Source organism: Talpa occidentalis, unplaced genomic scaffold, assembly GCF_014898055.3.
Source record: "Talpa occidentalis isolate TD23 unplaced genomic scaffold, MPIMG_talOcc4v2.1 talOcc4.7, whole genome shotgun sequence".
NCBI lineage: Eukaryota > Metazoa > Chordata > Mammalia > Eulipotyphla > Talpidae > Talpa > Talpa occidentalis.
Window position 1 is genome coordinate 93,902,525 of NW_023605083.1, and position 27,734 is coordinate 93,930,258.

General features: G+C 38.1%; 1 protein-coding gene and 1 long non-coding RNA gene across 5 annotated transcripts in view; one reads left to right on the forward strand and one right to left on the reverse strand.

Annotated features, from left to right (window-relative positions):
- Positions 1–27,734, forward strand: part of LOC129144902 (uncharacterized) — a 216,036-nt gene that overhangs the window by 113,484 nt on the left and 74,818 nt on the right. The window lies entirely within an intron of this gene.
- On the reverse strand, positions 3,605–27,186 carry LOC119231815 (myosin-2). 3 transcript variants are annotated; one of them, XM_037493595.2, is made up of 38 exons: positions 26,983–27,186; positions 26,748–26,891; positions 25,315–25,471; positions 24,228–24,255; positions 24,031–24,145; positions 23,840–23,932; positions 23,391–23,454; positions 23,170–23,268; positions 22,412–22,515; positions 21,773–21,911; positions 21,336–21,454; positions 21,097–21,246; positions 17,941–18,111; positions 17,514–17,819; positions 16,791–16,865; positions 15,885–15,972; positions 15,677–15,794; positions 14,450–14,573; positions 14,223–14,359; positions 13,871–14,126; positions 12,633–12,875; positions 12,348–12,524; positions 12,120–12,265; positions 11,942–12,032; positions 11,468–11,857; positions 10,420–10,546; positions 9,365–9,483; positions 9,042–9,238; positions 8,149–8,332; positions 7,906–8,071; positions 7,680–7,804; positions 7,214–7,522; positions 6,924–7,127; positions 6,261–6,386; positions 6,001–6,171; positions 5,817–5,921; positions 5,611–5,706; positions 3,605–3,770 (listed from the first exon to the last, which is right to left on the reverse strand). In XM_037493595.2, the coding sequence occupies exons 1-38, from the start codon at positions 27,184–27,186 to the stop codon at positions 3,618–3,620; spliced, it is 5,820 nt and encodes a 1,939-aa protein (XP_037349492.1). In that variant the 3' UTR covers positions 3,605–3,617. The 3 variants fall into 3 exon arrangements, with proteins under 3 accessions (XP_037349492.1, XP_037349491.1, XP_037349490.1); XM_037493594.2 differs by having other exon boundaries at positions 16,791–16,867; positions 17,510–17,819; XM_037493593.2 differs by having other exon boundaries at positions 17,505–17,819.

The following is a 27,734-nucleotide window of genomic DNA, read 5'->3' on the forward strand; positions in this document are numbered from 1 at the left end:
TTCTAGGAATATGCAGAGCATTTGGGGAAATTTTCCACATTTTCCCATTCAAATGATAAAGATTTTAATAACACAATTAAAATGCTTTGCTTTGTTGAAAATGTTCATAATCATTTCTCAAATCATGCTTTCTTAAATTTCTATTTTACAGATTGTGAAACCATATATAGATTTAAACTGCTTTTCCAAGGCAAGGATTCAATCCATTCTATTTATCCATTTGGGCAACATCTCAAGATATTTTTATATTTATAGTGCTGAGTAAAAGCTATAGTATAGGAGATTTATATTTTCTCTAAGTGAATAATAACACTCTGAGATGTTGTATTGCATGTTGTAATTCAATAATTTAAAAGACATATTGCAATGCTTGAAATAGGAAAAATACGTATATTAAACTCCTAAAGACTCTGAGAAAGCATTTTCATATGTTACAGGGATATAAATTAATGAGAGCCAGTTTCTAAATTTCCCCTCAGAATTTTTCAAGGGGAGCATGATCAGCCATGAAATTGAAATGCTTTTATTTTATAACCCTGAAGCACTCTCCAACCCCCTGAAGAAGATTCCTTGCACCATTATGAGGAATGAGGAAAAAAATCAGTATCTTACCTTAGAGATGTAACCTTCAAGTTGGTCAGACTGTACGGAAAAGAGCAAATGTCTTCTGATTAAATTGTAACAGTGCCCAGTTGCATTATTCTTAACTGAGAAGTAGAAAAGGACTGGAAATTCTAAAACATCTCATTACAGTTTTTACAGAGTTTAAGTTGGTGCTTCCCTGGAAGGACTGCCAGGGACAGTGGGAGCCAGGATGTGTGGCATGCCTGTGGGCAGCCAGACATCCCTTACTGTCCTCAGCCCAAATCCTGTCCTCACACACACTTACCTTGAAGCTTTATGAGGAAAGACAAGTCATACTTATTCCAAGGGTACTTTTATAGGATCAAATATGGAAAACACGTAACCTCCTCCTCTTTCTTAAAGCATATTTGGCAAAACATGTTTTTGGCAATGAATGTTTCCAAGCATAATTCCCCTCATATTAAAGATGTTTGGATATAATTAGAAATATTTCCTCTCACATTGGGTTAAGTATATGAATCAATCTCCTATAAATAATTTGAGTTGTAGGCAACCTGAAAGTGATCTGCTTTTGGAATAATGTTAAGGTGTTGTTTCAAAGACAGCTATGTTCTGGAATCCCTGGACTTTGTTGCCTGCCGTTCTTCTGTTTCTCTGAGTTTCTCATGTGTGAAGTCTTTTCAAATTTCCGCACAATCGCAGATATTATACCAGCAAGGGAAGTTTCTCTTTCTTACCAGCGTGTTATAAAAGATTGTTAGTTCTTCCCAGAAAGTCATGCTTTTTTTTTTTTTGCAATTATTGTGCTTTTTCAAGAATACTTGGAAATTTAATTTTAAAACTTGCTTTCTGAAAAGCAGCCAAAGATAGACAGCTACTTTTGTCTCCTCCATTCAGTTGCCTCTGATTCATTGTCAAACCATTCTACTCCCACTTCAAACTTGCTCCAAAACATTATTACATTATTTCCTTGCTGAGCTGAGATGCATTGCTTCTCTCATTTAAAAAGAAAAAAAAAAATGCAAGCTGCTTGTGAGATCCTATTTCTTCCTCCATGAAACTCAACATAGGGGAATGTCACAATGCCCAAGGGAAAACAGGGCATTTCTCTGTCCAAATATGTGGCATCTGTTACTTCTCCTCCATCAACTACCCATGGTCTATAGTTTATTTTTTCCTTTTGAACAATACCTCAACATTTTTCCTTAGCTTACTTTAAAAATTTTTAAATTATATTTGTTTTATTGTCTCTGTCACCTTGCATCTCTCTCTGTCAGTATTACTTCCCTGAGACTGAGACCAAAGTAGCATATGTTCTGCAATCATTCCAATATTATTGTATTTATATTTTATTTCTTGTAGTAGAAATAGGTTTCCTTCTGAAAACAGATATCTAGAGATACTGGTTATAATGGTCACATGATTTATTACTGTTAAGGGACCATCTAATCCCTATTCCTCATTTTACTAAGAAAGCAGTTGAGATCCAGAGACTAGAAGAGAGTTGCCACAAATTATACAGCAGCCTAGACCCTGGTCACCTGATTTACAGTGCAGTGTGCTTGCTGGTAACACTGTTATACCTGGAGTAGAAGATTAAATGGAGTAGATTAAAACCACGTGAAGGGTCTTGCAGGACAAGACAAGCATCCAAGAGGGATTTTCCTACCCAATACAACTTACTTTGTTACCATACATATATTATTTTACTTTCTTACATGTCAGAATCCTTTATCAGCATCTGAAAAAGGTGGGCAGTGATTCTTAAAAAGGGAGCAAATTGTAATGATGCTCTCAGAAAGATTTCATGGGAATTTTAAGACAGCCTTTTGACCTGCTCAGGATAAATTTTTCAATAAGAAGCAAGTAAAACATTGTTTTTGGTCATTAAGGCCAAGCTGTGGACATGCACATATTTATAGGTGATGAACAGAGTGAATGAGGCCCAAATGTGATGAAAAGGGCAATCCATATCTTCTGAAGGCCAGTGAAATGGTGTGAATCCTAATTACCTGCTAAGCTGCTTCCACATATTTAATTTAAACCAATAGAGTCTTGCTTTCTATTCAGATGAATACTTACAATTTTGCTTTTCCTTTCTGTTGTACAGGAAGGTTATATTTTTGGCTATACATCTCCAATAAAATATGAACCCCAAACTAGATGATTTAAATGTATATTCAACATACATAAGTTTGGTGCAAAATGCAGACATGGTAACGATCTGAATTATTCAGAAAAGTCACATATTTTATTGATGGTATTATCACTTATTTAGACTCTTTAAATGATTACACAGGAAACCAAAAGTCTGGAAACATAGGCTAATGAGCAGATTATTGATAGCACAATATATAGAATAATAATCCCTTTGTTTCTAGACTTTCAGCCACCCTATAGCTTTTGTAGGGACAGGGGTCACTTCTCACACTTTCATGTCATACCCATTATCCAATGTATATATTGTGAAAATACAGTGTATTCATATCGATAATCTTCATGTGTTATTACACTTTGGATTTGTATTCTTGAGATCAGTTAATAAGCAAAGAGAATGAATTACATAGTTTAATATGAATTCCCTAAGTGAGATATAACTAGTGCCGTCCTTTGCACAGTCCTGGAAAATTAAGTTCATGTTAGGGGAAGCAGGAGTTTTCTGAGATCCTACTATTTCTTGATGGATATTAGAAAGAAATAAAAATAACTTCCAGATACCTCATCATCAGAACAGGTATCAACAATGACATAGTCTTGAAGTATTACTCTAGACTTAAAAGAAAGCAAACCAGTAAAGATTCCTCAGTGGCAGGTTAAATGTGATTATTTGACAACCTTGTGATAATGCAAGCTTTGACATTATTTCATGAGACAAAAGCAAAGACCAGTCTAAGGATATTATTCACCAAGTACCCTCTGCTCTTTATTTTCTTTGCAATAGGGTAGAATAGACGATAATTACAGAGAGAAATGACGAAAGCCTTCACATTTTGTGCTCTCTTCAGTCATTCCCTAGCACCAGGACGGGGGGATTATTCTTCACTTATGATTTTTGTGTGAACCTCCCGGCTCTTCACCCGCAGCTTGTTGACCTGGGACTCGGCAATGTCAGCCCGTTCCTCGGCCTCCTCCAGCTCGTGCTGGATCTTGCGGAATTTGGAGAGATTTGTGTTGGATTGTTCCTCCTGAGAATAAAAATAGAATTGTAAGGAGTTGGCACTGTGAGTCTTTCTAGATTCTGTAGATCTAGGAGTAGAAAGGACTTTGCATCGTGGAGTCGCATTAATGATCATATCACTTTTTTTGCAAACAAAGCATGTTAAAAGATAAGTACAACATATATAACAAGAAAACAAAAAAGACATTAGAGCAGAGGTGGCAAAAGAACACCAAAGCCATGACTGTGAATGCTTGCCTTAAGATCCTGATTGTTCACGTGAGTTATATATTATCATAGTAAAGGTAAATTGCTTAACTTTCTTAAAATTGAAATAACTTTTGAATGTTACCATATGTGGCACATTATCATATCACTTAGCATATTTCAAAACAATCACTTTTTTCCACCCTGCTTTAAGTATAATGATACTATTGAAAATTCCCTAGTGTTCAGTGATTCTTACATTATAGGAATAAAGACTATTACATCAGTGATTGACAATTCCCTTAATAAAGTAAGGGCTCCTGTGACGCCATAATTTATTTTGGTATAACTAAACTCAAGAGTAAAACTACCCTTAGTCCCCCCCTCCTTCCTGTTCTTTCTTGGATAACTTTTAGTATTAGGATTATGCCAACTTCTTAATATGATTTGGAAAGCTTTCTATCATTTCTTATGCACTGGAATGCTCACAGAGCTCCGGGATTATCTGTCCCTGGAAATTTCGAAAGATCTATCTGGACTTGAGTCATTTGCAGAAGTAATTCTGAAATAACTTATTAAACTTACTTAGTAATTTATATTTTCCTATAAAATCATCTGTTTCTTCAAGATTTCAGTTTTATTGATATATTTGAAATTTACATTTAAAAAATAGTTCTCTACATTATGGTTTATACCCTTTTGTATTTTTTTTAAAGATTTATTTATTTATGCAAGAACTGGGGTACAGGCCAGATGTGCAGGAGGGTGAGAGGATTCACCAGAGACAGAGTGGGGAGCAGAACAGGCAGACTGACGAAATACACTGCTGAGGGGAGCAGCGGGCAAGACAGGAGAGCTCTGCCATGCCATGTGGGATTCTCGCTGGCCGGCCAGGATCGAACCTGGGCTGCAGAGGCTATGGACAGCTTCACAGTGCGGCGCTCAACCGCCTGCGCCACCAGGGAGGCCCCTCTTTTGTATTCTTAATGGTGTGTTTGTATTTTCCTTGATTAAACAAGTTATAAGTATCCTTATTTTATTCATTGCTCAGGAGTTATCAGATATTTTAAAATTAGAAAATAGTATATTCTAATTCACCATTTCTACCATTAAGAGTACTTCTTACTTTTATTAAATTATTATTTACAATGTCTTGATTGTACTGTCAGCTTGTTCATTGATTTTTATTTTTGATTCATAACGAAGCATATAAAACTATAAGGATAGCATTAACTGTATTTTATAGGTTTCTATGTATAAGATCCTTCTTGAATTTTTTGGAAAATTTATTTAGTAATTTTATTTTTAATTTAATGCAAAAAAAAATACTTTGGACACTTTTTAAGCATTTACACCCATGGGCATTTTTGTTTATATTTCCACATCACTTTATAATTTTATCAGTGACTAAAGAATGTGGCCTTTATCATTTCTGCTTCTCAATTTTTTTGAGGTTTCTGTGTGATTGAAAGCTTACTTTAAAATAAAATTGTTAGGATTACTTACGCTAGCTATCAGTACAAAATTGTGTAAATATTTTTAAGAAGCACAAAATATTTTACAAAACAAATTGCTTGTTTACTATAAGAAGTAGTAAATTAATTATTTATTAGCCTTTCACTAAGAGCTTCTCTCTTCCTTTCTATCTTAACAATACTTACAGCCTCCTCAGCTTGTCGCTTGTAAGATTTCACTTTTGCTTGAAGTTTATCTACCAGATCCTGGAGACGGAGAATATTTTTCCGATCTTCTTCAGTCTGAAAGATTATAGAAACCATAGGGCCTTACTCCAAAAGCAGACAACTATGATATGAGTTTTTGGCATACATATGGAAGAGAGCTTAGCTGATACAAAGAGTTGCTCTACCTGGTAAGTGAGTTCCTTTACTCTCCTCTCATGTTTGCGCAGACCTTTGACAGCATCAGCACTACGCTTTTGCTCACTCTCAACCTCGCCTTCAAGCTCACGCACCTGCAAATTAATAGACTCTTAAGAATGTTGATCCCATACAGCATTGGGAGCAAATGGATAGAAACACTGAGACACCCACCCTGGCCTCCAGTTTCTGGATCTGCTTCTTTCCACCCTTTAGGGCCAGTTGTTCAGCCTCATCCAGACGATGCTGCAGGTCCTTCACCGTCTGTTCCATGTTCTTCTTCATACGCTCCAGGTGGGCGCTGGTGTCTTGCTCCTTCTTCAGCTCCTCAGCCATCATGGCTGCCTAATCATTAATAAATTAAATCAGTTGAGAGATTGGAGATCACACATCAATATTCAAGTTAGGCCACCCCGACACTGTCATCTGCTCACGTCAGTGATGGCCTTCTTGGCCTTTTCTTCTGCATTTCGGGCTTCTTGGACTATGTCCTCCATCTCTCCCTGCATCTGGGAAATGTCTGTTTCCAGCTTCTTCTTAGTGTTGATCAGACTGGTGTTCTGTTTGAAAATAAGTTATATATTTTTAAAATATTACCAAAATGTTTAGTAATCACTTTCTGAAAAAAAATCATAAAAATTTGCAAGTCAAATGAAGTTTATCTACTTCAAGATTGTTTGGTTTTATAATACAATTAAATAAAATAGAACTATTATAGAATGTTCAGTACTTTCAAGTGCTTAGTTCATAATAAGACCAAATAGCTCTATAATTTTCTAACTGCTATTTACCTATGACCATTCACAGGGACAAAAATTTAATATGTTCCACATTCCAATTCCCCACAATAAATAAGTCAGTATTGAAAATGAGGGTCAATAAAGATATTAACACAAAAGAATATGGACAGCCTTAGAGTATTATAAGAAGTATATTCATTAAAATAATCTGTGCAAAATAAAACAATGAAATATGTCTAACTAATGCAGTGAAAATTTAGAAGTATAAAATTTGGTTGTCATATAAAACATTTCAAACTTACATTTCTGAGACATACAAGAATTTACTGAAGATGAGTTTTTGATATGGAATCCCACCTGGGTGTGCAGGAGTTGGACACGCTCACTGGCGTCCAGGAGCTCCTGTTCTGCAATCTTCCTGCTTCTCTCTGTCTGCTCCAGAGAGGCCCGCAGCTCTTCAATCTCAGCCTGCAGCAGGTTGGCTCTGCGCTCCACCATGGCCAGCTGCTCCTTCAGGTCTTCCTGGCCTCGGAGGGCGTCATCCAGGTGGATCTGTGTGTCCTGTGGAGTGACCGATCAGTGAGACACCTCGCTCTCAGGGCTGCTGTCAGCCCAACCCCTTGGGACCAAATTTTGATGCCACTGACCTTGAGGATGCCTTGGGTGTTCCTGTAGTTCCTCAGGGCCTCAGCAGCCATGCGGTTGGAGTGGTTCAGCTGGATTTCCATTTCATTGAGGTCTCCCTCCATCTTCTTCTTGATCCTGATGGCATCGTTCCTGCTCCTGATCTCAGCATCCAGGGTGCTCTGCATGGACTCCACCACTCTAATGTGGTTTCTCTTCAACTGGTCAATTTCCTCATCCTTTTCAGCAATTTTCCTATCAATTTCAGACTTGACTTGGTTCAACTCTAGCTGGATGCGCAGGATCTTTCCCTCTTCATGTTCAAGAGATGCCTTAATGACAGCAAGGGGTGACATTAGCAGGGAATGGGTGCATCGGAAGTCTTTCTGCATACCTCTCCTTCTTTGTGCTCCCTGTTTATTCAACTATGTGAATGGGGCTAAAACTTATCTGAATTTATTTGTTTATAATGCATAATTTGACCTTTACCTCTGCTTCTTCTAAAGCAGCCTGTAGTTCCGACTTTTCTTGTTCAATTTGCTTCTTTATCTTTTCCAGTTCATGGATACGCTTCCCTCCTTCTGCAATCTGTTCCGTGAGGTCAGAAATCTCCTCTGTTGTTTGGGTAAAAGACAGGTAGTGATTTTGTCAGACAGAGGACATAGAGGAAGGTTCTTCCAAGTCATGAATATAACAGAAAGTGAAAGAGACTCACGCTGCAAGTTTTTGTTCTCTCGTTTTAAAGTTTCTAACTGATCCAAGGATTCCTCGTAAGCATTCTTCATCTTGAACAGCTCAGTGCCAAGAGAGCGAGACTCCTTCTGAGAAGCTTCAAGTTCAGCATGGGTTTCCTCATATTTCTGTTTCCATTCTGCCAAGATCTGAAAGGTCAAGAGTGGTTACAGACTGTATAGGGTAAAGGGAGGGCATGGGGAGCAGAGGCTGCTGCAGACATCACCTTGTCAAAGTTCCTTTGCTTTTTGTCCAGAGCTGCACAGGCTGCGTTTGTTCTCTCCACATCCAACATGAGGTCCTCGACTTCATTCTGGAGTCGCTGCTTGGTCTTCTCGAGGGAGGCACATTTGGCATTCACAGCCTCTACGTGCTCCTCAGCAGCCTGCAGACGCTGGGCCAGCTTCTTCCTTGAAGTTTATATGTTTGTAGAGAGAAGTGAAACAAAAGAAGATTTATGAACTATTATCTAGAGTGTCCAATACTATTATCAAAAGTATTAGAAAGTTCATATTAAAATGTTCTTTCATTCACTCATTTATTCTACACATACTGATGCACTGATGCATCTGGTCCTTTTATGAACCAGATGCTGGGTACTCAGTATTCAACAAAACAATGATATAACTGCTTCATGAAACTTACAAACAAGTGAATGAGATAAACAATAAGCAAATAATAAAATGCATAATAGCATACTGCAGGTATCAGTGCAGTGAGGAAAACAATAGAGGGTAATGAGTGGTCAGTTATTCCAGATATTCAGGGACGCCTTCACCTAAGAAATAACATCTCAGCCAAGATCTAGATTGGGGGTGGGTGGGAGAGTGGGGAGTATTTCAGACAGAACCACTAGCGAAAACTCTGAAGTTTGGTGTACTTGACAAACAGCAATAAGGCCTGATTATCTCATTATTTGTTATTTTAGTCTCCCTAGCTAAATTTTAGGCTGAGACCAGGGACCGTGCTTACTTTACCCAGGTTTTACTCTTGGGATCTGATAAATACATGGCAAATAGGAGTTAATTAATGCATGTGTGTGAGTTCACTCACTAAATGCTCAAAGGTTGTGTGTTTCAGATTCAAGGCACAAAGTTTTCCACACATTATCTCACATACTTGGCCTCCTCCAGCTCCTCGGTGCGCTGGATGGCGTCCGTTTCATACTTGGTCCTCCACTGGGCAACCTCGCTGTTGGCCTTGGACATTGCCCTCTGCATCTCGGCCTTGGATTCCTGCTCCTCCTCATACTGTTCCCTGAGCAGGTCACAGTCGTGGCGCGAGGACTGCAGGGCGTGGGCCAGAGCGCTCTTGGCCTGCAGTGATAGTTACACATTTGGTTTTTTTTGGAATATTTAACTTTTAATTCTTAAGTAGGTATAACAGGATCTCTTTAGGCTCAGGTCATAGGAAAAAAATGAGTCTTATTTAATAATAGCTACCTTTGTCTCCTCTTCAAGTTGCCTCTTCAGTTCCTCAATTTGTTGAGTAAATGCTTGTTTGCCCCTTGATAACTGGGACACCATAGCTTCTTTCTCATCTAGCTGACGTGAATATTCACCTGATAGGCAAAGGAAATGGCATCACTGTTAACATGAAGAAAACAGTCTGCCAACCCATATTAGAAATAAATTTTAACTCTTCTGTCCTCATATTGAATGTTCAGGTGATGAAATTCTCTATTGACATCTTCACATTTAATGTCAAATTACTTATTGTTTGTGGTGAGGCTTACACATTAGTCTGAATGAATAACTATAGCTTAACTCGTTGTCTTCTCTCCATAGCTCAATCTTTCAGGGTTAGGTGATAATATCCAAAACCTGGTGATGACTGTCAGAGGAGGGAGCTAAAATGTCTACTTCTACATCGTACCACTTTCATAAGATTTTTGAGAGACTGGTTTATCTATTGTTTACCCAGAAATTAGGTTTCCTCTGACACAGATGAAAAAGAGCTTGATCTGAAACAAGTCCCAGACCCATGTAGGAATGACTCCAGTCACTTTGAGGGTTCGTGCCAAACCCTCAAAGCCTTTCCAGAGCAGTTTGATCCACTCCCACAAAAGTCTTTCTCTCCAACACTGTCCCCAAATGACCTGGCAAGTAGGTCAAGAGCCTGAGCAGTTCAGTGAATCGCACATGTTCTCAGTCGCTTTATTTATTATTTTTTTTTTTTGCGTGTTTGGAAAGGTCTTTAATGTATGTGAATTGTTACAATTGAGGGTTAAATGTGTACATAAGCAGTCCATTTTATTTTAGACATGTTTTCTTTCTTGGTTATCTGTCAGCTGTAAGTGATATAATTTATTTCCTAATAATTCAAAGTCTCTTACAAAAGTAAGAGTATCATTTTCAAAGTTGTCATTTTCTTTTTTTTCTTTTTTTTAATTTTTATTTTTTAATACTTTATTTTATTAGGCTCTTGCATCACCAAATCAGTTGTTTTTAACCACATCAACTCTATTCTCCAGCAACACACACTAGGAGAGAGTTACCGGACTCAGTTTGCAGGCGCCCCCTCTGTGAGGTCAGGTCGTTGATCAGCCGCTGCTGCTCCTCTTCCTTGGATTTCAGTTCACTCACTTGGTCCTCTAGCGTGCGGCACATCTTCTCCAGGTTCCCCTATGAGGGGCAGGAAAAGAAGTAAATGAAGAGCTTTGCATATAATTTTGCTACAGCTATCATAGCTTCTCAAACAGAGAAATATTTATTTTGGGGCCTCCCCAGTGGCACAGGCCATTGAGCACAGTGCTTAGTTAAGCTGTCCACAGCCTCTGCAGCGCCAGTTCATCCCCACCAGCCATGGAGATACCCACATGGCGCAGCAGACCTCTCCTGTCTCGCCTGTTGCTCCCCTCAGCAGTGCTTTCAGTCCATCTGCCTGTTCTGTTACCCGCTCTGTCTCTGGTGAATCCTCTCACCCTTCCCATGCATCTGGCCTGTACCCCAGTTCTTGTATAAATAAATAAATCTTTAAAAAAAAAGTAAATTTAAAATAAAAAAAGAAATATTTATTTTGACACATAAAGCAAATTCTCTTATGTAATATGATACATCAGCATTTTTTCTTATATTTTATGACTGCTGTCCTAAGTTGAGAATATACCTTGAAATATTTTTAAAAGCCCATTATGAAGCTAAATGTGAATATTAGCATACACATCCTAAGGTTATTTTCTAAGTTGAAGATTTTATAAGAATTGTATATTTTCTAAAAGTGTGTTCATTCCATTTATGCATAGTAAAAATTTGTTTTTTGGGTAATTTCTCCAATGGAGACTTGGAGAACACAGATGGCCTATGTTCCTGAGCTGGGCTGTCATTTATTAATACTGTGATGGACTTAATGCACTGAGCTTCATTAAATTTCAGGTTCTTCATATGCTTGCTGGAAATAATACCAATGCTGATATCTTTCCTGCATAACTCCTGGATTACTACAAAGAACGAAAGACATAACATGTGTAAAGTGCTCTGTATGAACTATGATGTGCATGCAAAGGATTATTGTTATCAATAATAATATGCCAGATTCTGTAGTACCTTGGCTTTAGAGATGGTTTCTACATTACTAGCAAGGTCATCGATCTCCATCTTCATTTCACTCTTCTCCTTCTCCAGCTTCTGCTTGACCCTCTGCAGGTTGTCGATCTGCTCCCCGAGCTCAGCCACGCTGTCCGCGTGCTTCTTCCTCAGAGTGGCCGCTGTGGCTTCATGCTGCAGGGTGGCCTCCTCCAGGTCCCTGCGCATCTTCTGGAACTCAGCCTCCCGCTTCTTGTTCATCTCAATCTGGGCTGATGTGGCCCCACCAGCCTCTTCCAGCCGCTCGCTGATCTCCTCCAGTTCCCGGGAGAGGTCAGAGCGCTGCTTCTCTGCTTTGGCCCTGGAGGCCCGCTCTGCCTCGATTTCCTCCTCCAGTTCTTCAATGCGGGCCTAGAAATGGTGAAAGCCACAACTTAGTTTCTTTGTATGGTAACTGTGCCTCTTAGAACCAAACTGATGGGAAAATGAACTTACTTGCAACTCTTTGATCTTCTTCTGTAGTTGAATGCCAAGGGCCTGTTCATCTTCAATCTTGCTTTGCAGATTGCTCATTTCAAACTCTTTCCTTTTGGAAAAGGACAAAAGATAACAATTCAATTGAGTCCATATTCGCCAGTGGAAGCAAGTTCATACTTATTCCTTTCATACTTACTTTTTGAGCCTTTCATCAAATTGTTGTTTTTCATTTTCAATGTCCATTATGGATTCTTGGGCCAACTTGAGGTCACCCTCAAGCTTCCTCTTAGCCCTTTCTAGATCCATGCGAAGTTTCTTTTCTTGTTCCAAGGACCCTTCAAGCTAAACATAAATAATGTTGAATCAAAAGGAATACTTACCTTCCTGTGGAATAAAATAATTTCCTTGCTAATCTTAGACTTACATCATCCACTTGCTGCTCTAGCTTGATTTTAGCTTTGGTCAGGGTGTTGACTTTGTCCTCTTCTGCCTGCAGGTCATCCAGAGTCTGCTGGTGGGCCTCTTGGAGGGCCTTCTTCTCCTTGGTCAGCTTTGCGATGGTTTCATCCAGGCCTGCCATCTCCTCTGTGAGGTTTTTCACCTAGGGTAGTAAAATTTCTTTGCATTACATGTTATATTTTGGTGGAATCAGTTTTATGCTTATGCTCCATAGCTTAATAAAAACATCAACTTTCTGTATGTTTCATACCTTGTTCTCAGTGGCATGCTTCTCCTTTTCAACCTTGGCCAGTGTCAGCTCAAGGTCGTCAATGTCTTTCTTCAGTTCTGAACACTCATCCTCCAGTTTCCTCTTCTTGGCTGTCAGCTCAGCATTGATCTCTTCCTCATCCTCAGCTCTCTCAGTCACCTCTTTGATTTTGGCTTCTAGCTGGATTTTGGTTTTGATGAGTTGGTCACATCTTTCCTCTGCATCAGCCAAGGCATCAGCTTCCTTGATTTGGAATCAAAATCAAAATTGGGAAGAAAGAATGAAATATTTACAATGGTAATGGTATCAATTCTTGCTGTTAGTTCTTTGAATGTAAATGTTTATGAACCACCAATAGTGAACAATTCAGAATACTTTCTATTGTGGGAAAATCAAAATGCATCAGATATTTTCCTAATCCCTTGAGGTAGGGAAGAGAGAGAGAGAGAGAGAGAGAGAGAGAGAGAGAGCAAGAAAAAATATATATATATAGCTCTCTATATCTATCTATCTATTTATATATCCTGCAGTAGATTTTAAAGCCTATTGCCAAAACTACCATTAATTCAAAATGCAAATAATGACATAAAAGATCAGAAAGGTTGAATCAGAGATGGCTTCATGAATGTAAGCATTCATGAATGTAACTGTTCATTTGAGTTGGGCAGTGAGACATGGGTATGATGGCTTTGAATAGATCAATTTTGTGGGGGAAGGAGCAAGAGGGAAGGCATCCTGGATGTGACATGATGAGATGCTCACCATCGAATAGGTTTAAAAGAGTTTTTGAAATCAAAAACAATAGTTCAATGAAATTTTATGTAGAGTACTGCATCCTACCATTGGTCAGCTATGATTTAATATCCATGATTATTGAGTTCAAGGAAGTTTCTGAGAATAACTAATCATTTTCTCTGTACTGTTCTTGCTTATTATTATTTCATTTGAAAGAGCTTAAAATCGTGTTCAAGGACTGTCTTCAAGGGGAAGGAAGTCTTAATCCTGTAGTTTTATGCAATTGTGTAGGATGGAAGATGACAGTTTTATATCACTGCCCTGACACTAGTTTGGGGGGGGGGGTGATTGGGCATGAAGGAATATATGGGCTTTATTAGTATCCTCACTTTCTCCTGCTAGTGAGTGTCTCCCATGGTGACCACCAACTCATTGCTGCCAATGGCTAGAGTTCTAGCACCTGCATCCTATTTAGCCATGTCCAGGATGATACTACTACTTACAGCCTGAACCTGAAGCTGCAAGTCATTTTTTTCTTTCAATAGTGACACCATCTTTTCTTCCAGTTCCTTCCTTTTTGCTTCTGACTTGGCAAGTTCATCCTTTGTTTTCTGAAATTCTTCCTTCATGGTGGCCATCTCCTTCTCAGTCTCTGCACTCTTGAGGAGGGGCTTGATCTTGAAGAAAAGCTTCATCCAGGGCCAGTGCTTCACATTCATGAAGGCACGGACATTGTACTGGATGCAGAAGATGGACTCTCTATGATAGGACAGAATGTTCAAAGTCATATTATGACATGAAGCAGAATCAGATGAGTGAGGTTAATGGGGTTCAGTAAAGTGTCCCTGTGGATACCTTCTCTCCACCATCTTCTGGTACTCCACTCTTGCCAAGAAACCTCTGCACATGGCCTGGGTTCGGGTAATCAGCTCAGCCAGCTTTTCATCTCGCATCTCTTCCAGGAGCCCCAGAAGACCAGCTTTGAAAAAGACCTGTGTAGAGGCAGAGTTGCAGATCAGACTTGGAGTTACATCCACTCCAAAAGGACAGGAATAGCACCATTAGACTTTAGAGAAAATTACCTTGGTGTGACCAAATTTATACTGGGTGTGGTCAATGTCAATGGACCCAAGGAGCTTCTCAGAAGCCTTCTTGCTGTCAATGAATTGGCCTTCAGGGATAGCACTTGCATTTAGTACCTTGTATCTGTCAAAGTAAGTGTAGATTTTTTTCACTTGATTTATACTAGCATTAACTAAATATTAAATGATCCATTAAAAATCAGCTTTCATTAATTTTACTGCATTATTTTTTATTTAGGTAACATTGGCAAACAATATTTTTGGTTCACAGGAAGGGCATTGTATACATGATGATCAGTCTAGTATTGGCTATCTATTTTTATGCCATTTTATCTTCCTGCACAGTGTTGCAACTTTCCTTTCTGCATTATCCACCTTGTTCTCAGGAAAGGATTCTATAATCTTGTTCCCATTAAAGTGAAGATGATCTAGAAAAATGCAACATGGTATCCTTGCTAGATGCATTTGATTTTTAAGATCCCAAGAAATCAACATTTTATTAAGTTATCTGGTAAGTGTACCCTTTAGGTATGAGAAACTGTCCAAATAATCTAACATCAAATGTCAGAGTGCTTTGGGTATTGAACACTAGAGATCTCTTTCAACTCCACCAGACCCAGAATTAGGAGAGACCAGCTCTCTGCAGCTGCCAATCATTATCCCCTTGGATTCTCCTTTGATTCTCAAGATGGATTTGTCCATGTAGGAGAAAGGGGAGCTCAGGAGCTACTGTTGTGGCACGCTTCTGGGAAAATAGTGTGTGAGGGAGATAGATGAAGATATATGACACCAAACGAGGTAAAAGAAAACAACTTATTAGTAGCTAGGCCCATAAGGACAGTTCCTAACTCATTCACTTAATAACCATGTGACTTAGACAAGTAGATTAATCTCTGTAAGTGTCAGTTTATTCATATATAGAATGAGGTATTGATGGTATTTATATCTACTGAGTTTTCATAAGAGCTAAACCTGGTAGATAACCCAAACGTACTAAGTACCCAAAAACGGTAGCTCTTTCATCAAGTTAATGTATCTATCTATGAGCTAAGACAGGAGCTTGATAATGGAAAAATTTGCAGAGTACTCAAAAGCAGAGGCTTTTTTTTTTTTTTTTACTTTTTGTGGCAAACTAAAAATAAACAGAGGCATATTTTTCACTATTTTGCTTGCGCTAAATGTGTTTATACAAAATTTTAAGATACACCACAATTAGGAGAATCTGACCTCTGTTTAAAGTCTCCATAAAGGATCCTGCTTGGGAAGCCCTTCCTGCAGATGCGGATGCCTTCCAGCACACCATTGCACCGCAGCTGGTGCAGCACGAGCTCATGCTCCATGGCCCCTAAAAAAAATACATATTTATTTCATTGCAGAGTTTTTCCAAAGGAAGTATGGCAACCATGCTTTGTGTTTTCACTCTAGAACATCTTACCAGGAGTTTTGGTTTCATTGGGGATGATACACCGCACAAAATGTGGATGAGTACTCCTGAGGTTGGTCATCAGCTTGTTCAAATTCTCCTATAAAATTGGCAACAGTCCTGTTATCTTAGACTGCAGAGCTGCTTGTGGGAATTTGCTGATGTCTATAAAACTGATGTTTCTGGCTGAGCTGAATGACTAGTTTGGACCGTATTTACTTAAGGTAACACCTAGGTCTGCTTCTCCGGAGAGGTAGTTTCCGCCTCTGTACCCCCACTTGTATTGGCAGGAATTACACATATAAAGGAACCTGACATGTAATTCTTTCAGTGTTTATAAGCACATCTTTTTTTGTACCTTAGTCCTTTGCTACCACCTACATTTACAAGGACTTTTATCTTCTCACACTAGATGACCTCGCTTTCTTCTACTAAACTTTGTGGGTCTCCATTAAGAAAAATGCAAGCTTGCACCACAGTTGAGTTTTCTCAAGAAACATAAGAGTTCTCCTTTCCATCTCTATCAAGTTTGAGATCATAAAGATACTCTCTAACAGAAAAATCCTACCAGTTATAATTGAAAATTGACTAGAGTAGGAATAATGATACTGTATTATGTACCTTCTACGCTAGCTGCTAGATTTTCATTCATCCTACTGATAATTCAGTCTCTCTCTGAGTACATGTTGTAGCTTATTTTCTTGACTCAGCTAGATTATTAATGGTAGAGTATTAAGTTTTATAGAATTTCCTAGCATGAAAGATGAGCTATTAATTTATGAATAAAGTTCTATCCAAAGCTAGACCAACAGGAGTCATTAGTTAATGTCAGTCTTAAATGACTTGTGGAAAGAAGATCCTGTGTTTTTGAAAACAAATTCCCAAACTGTGGAGAGTCAAAAATAGTTTCTTCCTTACTCTGAAAAGGGCAGAGACAGTCTGGAAAGAAGAGCCCTTCTTCTTAGATCCTTTCTTGGCACCACCACCACTTGCCTCTAGAGGGAAAAAAATAAGAAAAAGTACCATTTAATATGGTTTTGGGTTGATAGAATGTGATAGAGTTATTTCTTGCCTATTTGCAAATTTCTGTGTCATCAAATGAAACACTTTTTACTCTACTAACCTCTCTAACTAAAGCTGAATATATCTTATCTGTCCACTAAGTTTGTATTCAATTCCTTGGATTTTTTTTCCTCATTAGACATGAAGTAAAGGGTTTTCTTCTCACTATAGAGAGATGGACTCACAGATATTAGGCTATTTGGGGCCACAGTAACTTCAAAAATCATCAAATAGAAGCTTAAAGCTTCATTATACTGTCTTAATATCTCCATATCATCAACATCTAGCAGATGTGGAAGAAGGAGGAAGCTGGCTTTTCATTGGAGGAAAAGAGGCTTTTCATTGGTTGAGTTCCTGAACATTTCTCTCTGAACCTTTAAGTAGATTCTTTCTTAGTACTGGAGTGAGCCATTATTGTAAAATTACAAGAAAGCCTACTTCTTCAAAACTTTGAGGAACAGTGGATTTGCTCCTGAGATCCTTCTGCTGGTAGTAAAAGATCACTGGCCTCAACATAAGGTCACATTTTGTAATACCTGAGAAAGTCAGATTTGTTTCTCTTTTATTAGCATTACCTGCTTCAGCAGTTTGAGTCCCAGAGAAGAGGTTAGCCAGAGTCTTCATTGGAGACTTCTGGTACAGCCCCACCACAGTCTCGTTCAGGGGGTCCTTGTTCTTGTCAAGCCAGCCAGTAATGTTGTAGTCCACGGTGCCAGCATAGTGTATGAGTGAGAAGTGGGCCTCAGCCTTGCCTTTGACAACTTTGGGCTTTTGGAAGTTGGCAGACTTTCCAAGATGCTGTTCATACAGCTTGTTCTTGAAGGAGGTATCTGTGGCCTTGGGGAACATGCACTCCTCTTCCAGGATGGAGAAGATGCCCATAGGCTGAAAGGCAGGCCATGACACAAAATTACAATTCTATTTAAACTTTTTTCTCTATCTAAAGAATTAAAATAAGAGAAAGATTGTGTTGTTACGAATAATTGTTTCTGACATGCAAATATACCTTCTCAATGAGCTCAATGCAGGCAGCCAGGTCCATCCCAAAGTCGATGAACGTCCACTCGATGCCTTCCTTCTTGTACTCCTCTTGCTCCAGCACGAACATGTGGTGGTTGAAAAACTGTTGCAGTTTCTCATTGGTGAAGTTGATGCACAGCTGCTCCAAGCTGTTAAACTAAATAAATAGATTTGTTAATTTTTCTCTTTAGCAAATTGAGCTTTTTAAAATACAGGACTTATATTTTATAAAATATAAGTCACTTTTATATATTTTATATATATATATATTATATAATATGTCACTATTAATGCTCTTTTCTTGCATTTGATCAAGTTACACAGATATTTTTATGAGTCCCTATTTAATCTCTCCATGTTTATTCCTATTAATTTTTTCATATTCTGTTGACCCATTTAAGAGACAATTTATGGCCCATTAGAAGTTGGCTGGGAGGAATCTGTATTGTATGAAAATCACCATGGTCAGAATTGAAAGTGAGCAGTAATTGTCACCCTTGTTCTTTTTAAATGTAAAATAAAAAATCAATCAAGATAGCAAATGTTATGTGCATTATAAGATACACCTATATTTTTTAATTGCCACTAAAAAATCAGAAACAACAAATCATTACAGTGAAGTGGCAAAATCAATATATAAAAACTTGTTGTCTTCTATATACAATGAAGTAGATGAAAAAACAATCAGGAAAATAAACCCACTTACAATCAAATCAAAAAGAATTAAGTAGCTAGGAATAAATAAAATAGGTGAAAGACATGGAAAACTTATGAAAATGATAACATTCTTCAAGGAAATAAAAGAAGATAGAAAGAAATAGAAAGATATTCCATGTACATGGATTAGGAGAATTAACATTATTAAAATGGCCATCTTAACCAAAGCAATATACAGATTCAATGCAATCCTTATCAAAGTTCCAATAGAACCCTTCAAGGAAATTACTAAAATTTGTATAGAACCACAAAAGATCCTAAGCAGCTAAACCAAACCTGAGGAAAAAAAGAATGGAGATATGCTCCCTGACTTCAAACTATACTACAAACAAACAGTAATCAAAACAGTATGTGATTGGATAAAAGTAGACACACATATCAATGGAATAGAATTGAGGGTCCAGATATTAACCTACACAAGAAGCCAACAGCATACAAAGGAGAAAGAAAAGTCTCTTTAACAAATGATGTTGGGATAATTGAACAGGTACATGCAAAAGAATGACTCTAGACCACTATTTCATACTGTACACAAAAATTAACTCAAAGTAGATTAAATACTTGATTGTAATACCTGCAACCATAAAATACATAGAAGAAAATAGAGGTGATACACTCTATAACATCAGCCTTTGATATGTATTTGGGGACTCAGTTCCAATGGTAAAGGAATCAAAAGCAAACATAAATGAATGGGATTACATCATACCAAAAAGCTCCGGCACAGCAAAAAAACAAAACAAAACCTGTCATTAAAATGAAAAGACACCCCACTGAGAGGAAGAAAATATTTGCACATAATACATCTGACAAAAGGTTAATATTGAAGATCTACAAAGAACTCATACAACTCCACAAGAAAAAAAAGATCAAATAACCTGATTCTAAAAAATGATCCAAAAAGACACTTCTCCAAAGATGATGTATAGATAACCAAAAGGCACATGAAAAAAATGCTCATCATTACTTATTATTAAGAAAATGCAAATTAAAACCAGAATGAGCTATCACCTTGCACCTGTGAGAGGGATATAACAGAGACCAGAAGCAAGTGCTGGCAAGAATGTGGAGAAGAAAGAACCTTCATACAATGTTGGTGGGAATATAAACTTGTGCAGTCTCTATGGATTATAGTATGGGGGGCAATCATCAGAAATTTTTAAATAGATCCATCATATGACCTAGCAATTCCACTTCTAGGTACTTTCAAAGAATATAAGAACACCAATCTAAAACAATATATGCCCCCTATGTTCATTGCAGCATTGTTTGCAACAGCCAAGATATGGAAACAACATAAATGCCCAACAACAGATGACTAGATAAAGATGATGTGGTATATATATATATATATATATATATATATATATATATATGTGGTATATATATATATATATATATATATATACATATATATATATATATATATATGTATATATATATACACATACACACACATATACATATACACAATGAAATACTACTCATCTATATAAAAAAAAAGAATTTCTGCCATTGGCAACAAAGTTGGGACTTGAGGAGCTTCTGTTAAACAGAAGTATGTGTAGAAAGAGAAAGAAATACTGGATGATTTCACTTAGGCGGAGTATGAAGAAACAAAACAAAGGGAGAGACCAAATAGACTCTTGGGTTTTGACTGCAGAACGGAGATTACAGAGATTACCAGAACTGAAAGGGAGGAAAAGGTGGAGTGGTGGGTCCAAAGAACTGTGATACAAGGTTATTGGCACTTTGGTGGTGGTCTTGGGTTAGTAACATTATCTGAAGAAGTATGAACCTGTGCCCATAAACAATCACATTGTTGGAAACCAATGATACCTCAATAAAAATAATGAACTTAGTACGGCACGCATTTCCTAATTTTCTATATTTCTGTAATGCCCAAGTTTTACTCTCATGATTGGAAAGAAAAAATTAAGTGAAAAATGTATTTCATAATCAAATTTCTATCCCAGGTTATCAAATTAATAAGAATTAATACTGACTCTGAATTACTTAACTTTTCTCAACTCTTATTATCTTGCCTAAATATTTCTGAATGATTTTTCCACCATGGATTGAGAATATGTTATATGTTATAGTTTTTCTTGATATTTTTATGTAAACTGCATTTTGCCTTACGGGATTTTTTTGGAGCCCCTCCCTGCAACTACACCACGCTATTCCTATCTCCCTTTGGATCACAAAAAATGAGTCTTCATTTAAGTGTGTTATTTCTCACAGAAGTACAGTTACCATTACAATAAATGAGTGGTAGCTACCCAGTTTCTCTTTTAAATGTTAGCATGGCTAAGATTTCTTTTATTTTTAGAATAGCTTTTTGACAATGGTAGGTAAAGGTCATAATATTAAAAATTATTTTTATTGATATTCCCATTGCCTTACCAACTAGCTATCGACTTACATCAAAGATCTCAAAACCAGCGATGTCCAAGACCCCAATGAAGTACTGCCTGGGCTGCTTGGTGTCCAGCTGCTGGTTGATGCGGGTGACCATCCACAGGAACATCTTCTCATAGATGGCTTTGGCCAGAGCTCCAACTGCATTGAGCACCTTGAATGACAAAGACACATCTCTTGAGGTTGTTAGAGAGCTGTATAAATGTTTGCCTTCCTGGTGGTGAATTTGAATTATGCACCTACCTGCTCTACAGTCTGTCCTTTGGTGACAAACTCATTGCCGACCTTGACCCTAGGGTAGCAGAGGGCTTTGAGCAGGTCAGCAGAATTCAGACTCTGGAGATAGGCTGCCTTGTCAGCAACTTAAGGGAAGAAAGGAGAATGTGATGTTGTTATGGCCCAAACAACCCACTTTATTTTATGCAGTTCTTTCAGAATATCTTTTTTGAGGATTCTTGCCTATTTTTCTACTAAGTTCAAGACCTTGATTATGGATAGCATGCCCTAAAGAACTTCAGAAATTACAGGAAATATCAATCCAGTAGTGATGCTCCACGTAATGTGTCATCTAAGTATATCTTAAAACTCAATGCTTAAAAACAAATTGTCTTAGGAAAACTCAAGAGTAACAAATTAAGAATGTGATTTTCAAAAAAATCCCATGAATGACTCATTGATACCTTCAGTGCCATCTGGCTCTGCTTGCTCCTCCCTTTGCTTTTGCTTGAATTTCAAGTTCCCATAGTGCATCACAGCCCCCGTGAGCTTATAGATGGAGACCTTCTCCTCATTAGTGAAGCCCAAAATATCAATTGCACTCTGCCAACATAGCCAACAGGATAACTGTTAGATTAGGATCCACACACTATTAATACTTAACATTCCCATTCCATGTTCATCAAACTGAGGAAACTAACAGGACTGATGGGAGACAAAAACTCCTTAGCTTCTGCATATAGGGACCTGTTCAACCAAAGCCCCAGTGCAGAGCACTAGAATCATAGGTGCATACCCTCTGAAGATTCAAACAGGTAAATTTAAGATAGGGAAAAGGGCTACAAAACTTAAGGAACTTGCTATTTTGAGAGGAGGTATTTATTACAAAAAAAAATTAAGTAAATTCAGAAATGCCAAATCTTCAAAAGACTATTAAGGGAAAATAAATGTTGTAGCAGCCCATCCTAATTTTTTCAGTAACTCCAAGTGGAATATCCATGTTCATTCTTGAATTCTCTTTTGCTATTTTTACTAGAAATATCTGGAAGGATAATATTTTCTGATCCAATATAATCATTCCAATTTTCTTGTGTTTAACTTACATCTGTGGCCATCAGTTCTTCCTGATCATCAATACTGGCCACACTGATCTCTCCTTGACTGACGAATGGGTAATCATATGGATTGGTGGTAATCAGAAGCATTTCTAAGTACAGAGAACAGAAGAGAATTAAGAATTACCCCTTCATTAAGCAAGAGATCTCTAGATAAATTCTAAGGAACTACTTGATGCTAAAGAAGATGATCTTTGGGGTCATATTGGGAAAATTTTATCTGTAAGGCTAATCAGTGCAGCGCTATCTATGTAAGGTCCAGAATTGAAAAACCACCTGAAAATCCTTAAAAAAGTATGGTTAAATAAATGGTGCTAATTTCTAGAATGTAACACTATGCAACCAGTAGAAACAATAATATGGAACTGTATCTATTGACAAGGACCATGACAAGAACTATATCTGTTGACAACAGCCATGGATGCATTATTGCTCAGTGGAAAAAATAGATTATGAAAGAGCATGTACCTAATTTTTCAGTTATTGTATGCATGTAACTATATGAAGAGATATCTCTATAGAAAATACTGGAATGAAATTCATTTGAATGTTCACAGAGCTTATTTCACAGGGGTAGGACTTGAAGGAGTTACTTTCACTTTTCCATTTGCCCTTTGTTTGGGCTTTTGTAATAAAGATGTAACAATTTTACCAAACTTACAAAGCTATTTTCACATAGGTTGGGCCATATGTGGATAAGTGCTGGTACAGTGATTCTGAAAAAGGATGATGATGACATTTCTTACCAATTAGTTCTGGTTTTTTGTTTGATGTGATCTGATAAAAAATATGATAACTCCTTTCAGCCTTAAGCTGAAAAGTGACTCTAGACTTCTCTAACAGATCTGGAAGGAAACAAATTAACAAACAGGGAAAAAATGTAAAAGTTCATGTGAAATGTGTATTTTACTTCAGTTTATAGTAAATAAGAAACAAAAATGGTTATAAATGATATTCAAGCACTTACACGTTTCAATATCAGCAGAAGCCAGTTTTCCTGTTGTGCTAAAGTGGATTCTGATAAATTTACCCTTGAAAGGAAAAGTGGTATTAGTACTAGTTTTAAATCATAACATTTTTTAAAATCATGTCAAATTTTTGAAAAACTCAAGACACTTGAAACGGTAATGCTTTCATATTAAAGCCTCAGGTAGAAAAGATATATATACTCTTTTTTAAGTGAAAGAATTTTCTCTTTGATTTAAAAATTGTAAATTCTTCTAGGTACTGACAGATTAAGAAAGAACTCAGATACAGGGACACATATCTTTTTAGAGAGGACATGAATTGGTGTTATTATGCTCAGAGGAAGAGGAAAGAGTCGCGATGTCATGTAATGTGAACGAAAAAGATTCAGAGAATGTATTCACACACATCCCATAAATTATGAGCAGTGAACAGTGTCCAAGGACTTACAAAGCGAGAGGAGTTGTCATTCCTCACAGTCTTGGCATTGCCAAAGGCCTCCAGTAGGGGGTTGGCGCTGATGATTTGATCTTCCAGGGTCCCCTGCAAAAACAAGGGCAGTGCTCATATGTAGGGCTCAGGAATTCCTCACCTGGCAGCGCAGACAGAGCCTGGATTTTAATGCTGGCAATCAGACTCACTTGCATTTTGCCCGAAGTAACTTCTTCCTTCTTTTTGTCCGGAGTAACTGCAATTGTTGCAAAGTACTGGATGACACGCTTGGTGTTCACAGTCTTCCCTGCACCAGATTCTCCACTGGCAATACAGGCAAAGTCAGATGAGGTCCCAAAGCTAATAGCTCTCAGAGTCATAAAAGGATAGTATAAAACCTACTTACGTGATCAGGATTGATTGATTCTCTCGATCTGCAAAAGAGAAAGGATAGACATTTAATACTATTGTATTATGTATTTGTAAGCAATGAGTAAAGTGGAATGAACTTAGTATTTTTCAGGTATCCTAGGATTGAGTGTTCTAAATCTGCCACCTTTTCCATTACCCCTCTCTCCTAATCTTCTGCCCCATTAACTTCAGCCACACACGTGTTAAACAGAAGACATAACACAGTGTCAGGCATTTTCTTTTTTAATACTCTACCACAAATAAGTATCCAAGGTGCACTTGGGTCTTTAGTTGGGTTTCGATAAGAATTTAAATTTGTGACATTTATCATCAGTGCAAGAAGTAATAAAAAAATAAGCGTTAGACATTGGAGATATTTTTAGCAAGTGAGAAGGAGTAAATATATTTTAGTGAAGGTGGTAGCTTCGCAAGTATTTTTTTAGGGAAAGGTAAAAGTTCATTTTGATGTTTTATATTTACTCTCGTGAAAGGTGAATTCTTTAAGCCCTCTCCCCACGATGCCACAAGAACCCTAGATTGGTCTGACTAACGACTCTATTAAGAAGATTCATGGTGTAACAGCCTTAACAGCAGATGCACCTTAACATCTGGAGCATGTTCAGTTTGGCCCTGGGCAAAGAACAATAGCATTTATGTCACATGTAATATAGAGAAACCTGTCATTGGTCACAATTTATGATACTGAGGATAAGACCACAGAGGGAAATTTTGCTCTTCCGTTTTTATGCTCTTGGTAATGCAAGAGTTTGAATGTGTGATAGTGTGTGTATGTACACATACATGTAGGTATATTTGTGCTCAAGCTTATTTAGTTTCTGTGTGATTTAAAGGTAATTTGAAATAAAGGCCAATCTCTCTTGAATCTTAAAAGTTTAAGAGCTCAATTATATAATGGTAGTGAATGCAAATCATTTTTTACACTCTCTCCTTCCCAGGCCTTCTACCTCACAAATACACCAGCCTCAATTAAATGGACCATCTCAAAGAGTGGAGTGGATGGTTAGATTCTTTCTCCTATGATTCTGCCCTAAAAAGATGCACATATACAGCATCCAACTCACCAGTCAGCATGAACTGATAGGCGTTGTCAGAGATGGAGAAGATGTGGGGCGGGGCCTCCTGACGCTTCTTGCCTCTGTAGGCGCCCACCACCTCGGGGTTGTACACCGGCAGCCACTTGTAGGGGTTGACGGTGACACAGAAGAGGCCCGAGTAGGTCTGAGAAAGTGAACAAGAAACAAATAGCTCCCTGAAAACCTTTCCTGTTATTTGTGCAATTCCACTTATTAAATGGATTTTAGCTAAAAGGAGCACTTTCAAGTGCTCACATTCTTTCAAGGCGTCTGCAACAAAAAATTAACCGGAAGTTTCAGCAATGGCATAGTAAAATTTTGGAAAGAGACTGTAATTTAGACTTATTATCATTCCCTTTGGGATTTGTCACCATAGCAGAAGCCATAGTCACCTATAATCACATAGCAGAAGTTCCAAAAGTTGGGTTTTTTTAATGTGTAGTATGAAACATGTTTATTTATATTACTATAAGAAATAGGCAGAAATTTCCTTTGCAACATTAAGATAGTTCAAATTCATGAAAACACACATTTGAATGTAACTTAAGTGCCAGCAAATGCAGGAATGGTTAGAAAAACTAACCATTTTCAGATGACACAAAAAGGCACTTAAAAAGGTAAGCGTGGATGCATGTAGCAATATTGGGGAAATACTTGCAGAATACTGCTAAGGTATAAAGAAACAAAACACAAAATAATGTAAACACATTATTATTGCAATAGGAAATTTTTCAAGATTCTTGATGCCTGGTCTAGGGTGGGCTCCAACCAATCAGAATGGCTGCTGACCCCTGACACCAGAAACACCCATGTAGGTGTCCAGCAGAATATCAGCACTGTCTAAACCACACAGATGATCAGTGAAACAAAATAAATTTAATTAGAAAACATTCACTGAGGGTGTATTATGTGCCTGGCTTCTGCTAGGCTCTAAGAATGAAACATGAGTGAGATGATGTTCCTTGAGGAATTCCCCATGTATGCAGGAGGCAGAAGCATACATGAATGGTGGTCAGTGTTACAGCAGGGACAGTAGCACACACAGATACAAATTGCTGTTGTTTTGGAGGAGTGAAAATGAGTGAAATTGATCTTTAAAACCGTATTTTAAAGCATTAGCGTAAGTTTATCATTTCCCTCTGGGTGATTTGCAGCCGGAATGGAAGAGGGGTGTAGGCATATGGTTGGGATAGAAGTAGTGACTGCTCCCCTGGCCTTCCCTGGCGCTAGAGAAGAAGGCAAAGAACAAAGTGCCAACTCGTGTGCCTTACAATAGCAATAGTGAACTGAGTATACAACTCGTGAAAGTAGTCCTTGCGACCCGTTTATACTACAGTGGCAACAATGGGCTGGCAAGGTACATGGTGATAATGATAAAGATAACTTTTGTTCTGGGGTGGGGGTGGAGGTGGGGGACTCACGTAGATCATCCAGGCTGCATAACGCTCTTTGAGGTTGTACAGCACAGCGGGCTCATGCAAGTGGGTCATCATGGCCATGTCCTCGATCTTGTCATATTTGGGAGGGTTCATGGGGAAAATCTGATCATCTTTCACTGTCACAGTCTGGTCAATGGGAAAGAGAATTGTTATGTCAGTTCAACGATCAAACAAAAAATGTCAGCAAAATGTGGTGGGCTTCAGGGTCTCTACTCACCGCTCCTGCCTCGGTCTTCACTGTCACTTTCCCAGTTTCTCTGCTCTGGATAGTCCCTTTCACAAAGGACTCCTTAGCGTCCACCACAAAGACAGATGTCTTGGCATCAAAGGGCCTATTCTGGGCCTCAATTCGCTCCTTTTCAGACTTTCGGAGGTAAGGGGCAGCCTCCCCGAAAATAGCCATTTCCTGGTCTGAGCTCATGGCTGCTGAACTCAGACGTCCTGCAAGAGATGAAGCATTTCACACTAGAGATGCTGGCCTATCATGTATGTCAACAAATCTCTCCATTGATGCTATATCAAGGACCCCATTGGGAATTCCACTGTCTACCACCAATCACTGTACACCATGCCACAGTCATTGAGACAAAGATAATCACAAGGATTCAAATGCTCTGGGGTCAGTGTGTACCCAACACTGTCCACAGGGCTTCGCATCTATTATCTTTTTTTGCCCTCTGAGACTGGCACTCGAACCAGGGAGCTGGGTTGCAATCTCAGCATGCTGCTAAGGTACACAGCCTGGGGTAAGGCACTTGACCTTTTTAAAGCTTCAGTGTCTCCATCTTCAGAATAGGGATTATTGGGGTACAATTTAATAAGGATTTCTCCCCACTATAGGCATTATAATATCTGCCTGTCTTAATTCACATTCCATGAGATATAGTGAAGATACTTTGAAAATAGAAGCTAAAATGACAATAGAGACAAACTCTTTGGAATAGTTTCTGCTGTCATTTATTATAATGT

Bases quoted from the DNA above. Each gene is read 5' to 3' on its own strand.
- LOC119231815 (XM_037493593.2), bottom strand. From the start codon at position 27,186: ATGAGCTCAGACCAGGAAATGGCTATTTTCGGGGAGGCTGCCCCTTAC. The intron at 21,247-21,335 runs GTAGGTGCATAA...TTGTCATTCAAG, and splicing joins AAGGACAGACTGTAGAGCAG to GTGCTCAATGCAGTTGGAGC. The intron at 7,805-7,905 runs GTGAGTCTCTTT...CCCAAACAACAG, and splicing joins AGAGAACAAAAACTTGCAGC to AGGAGATTTCTGACCTCACG.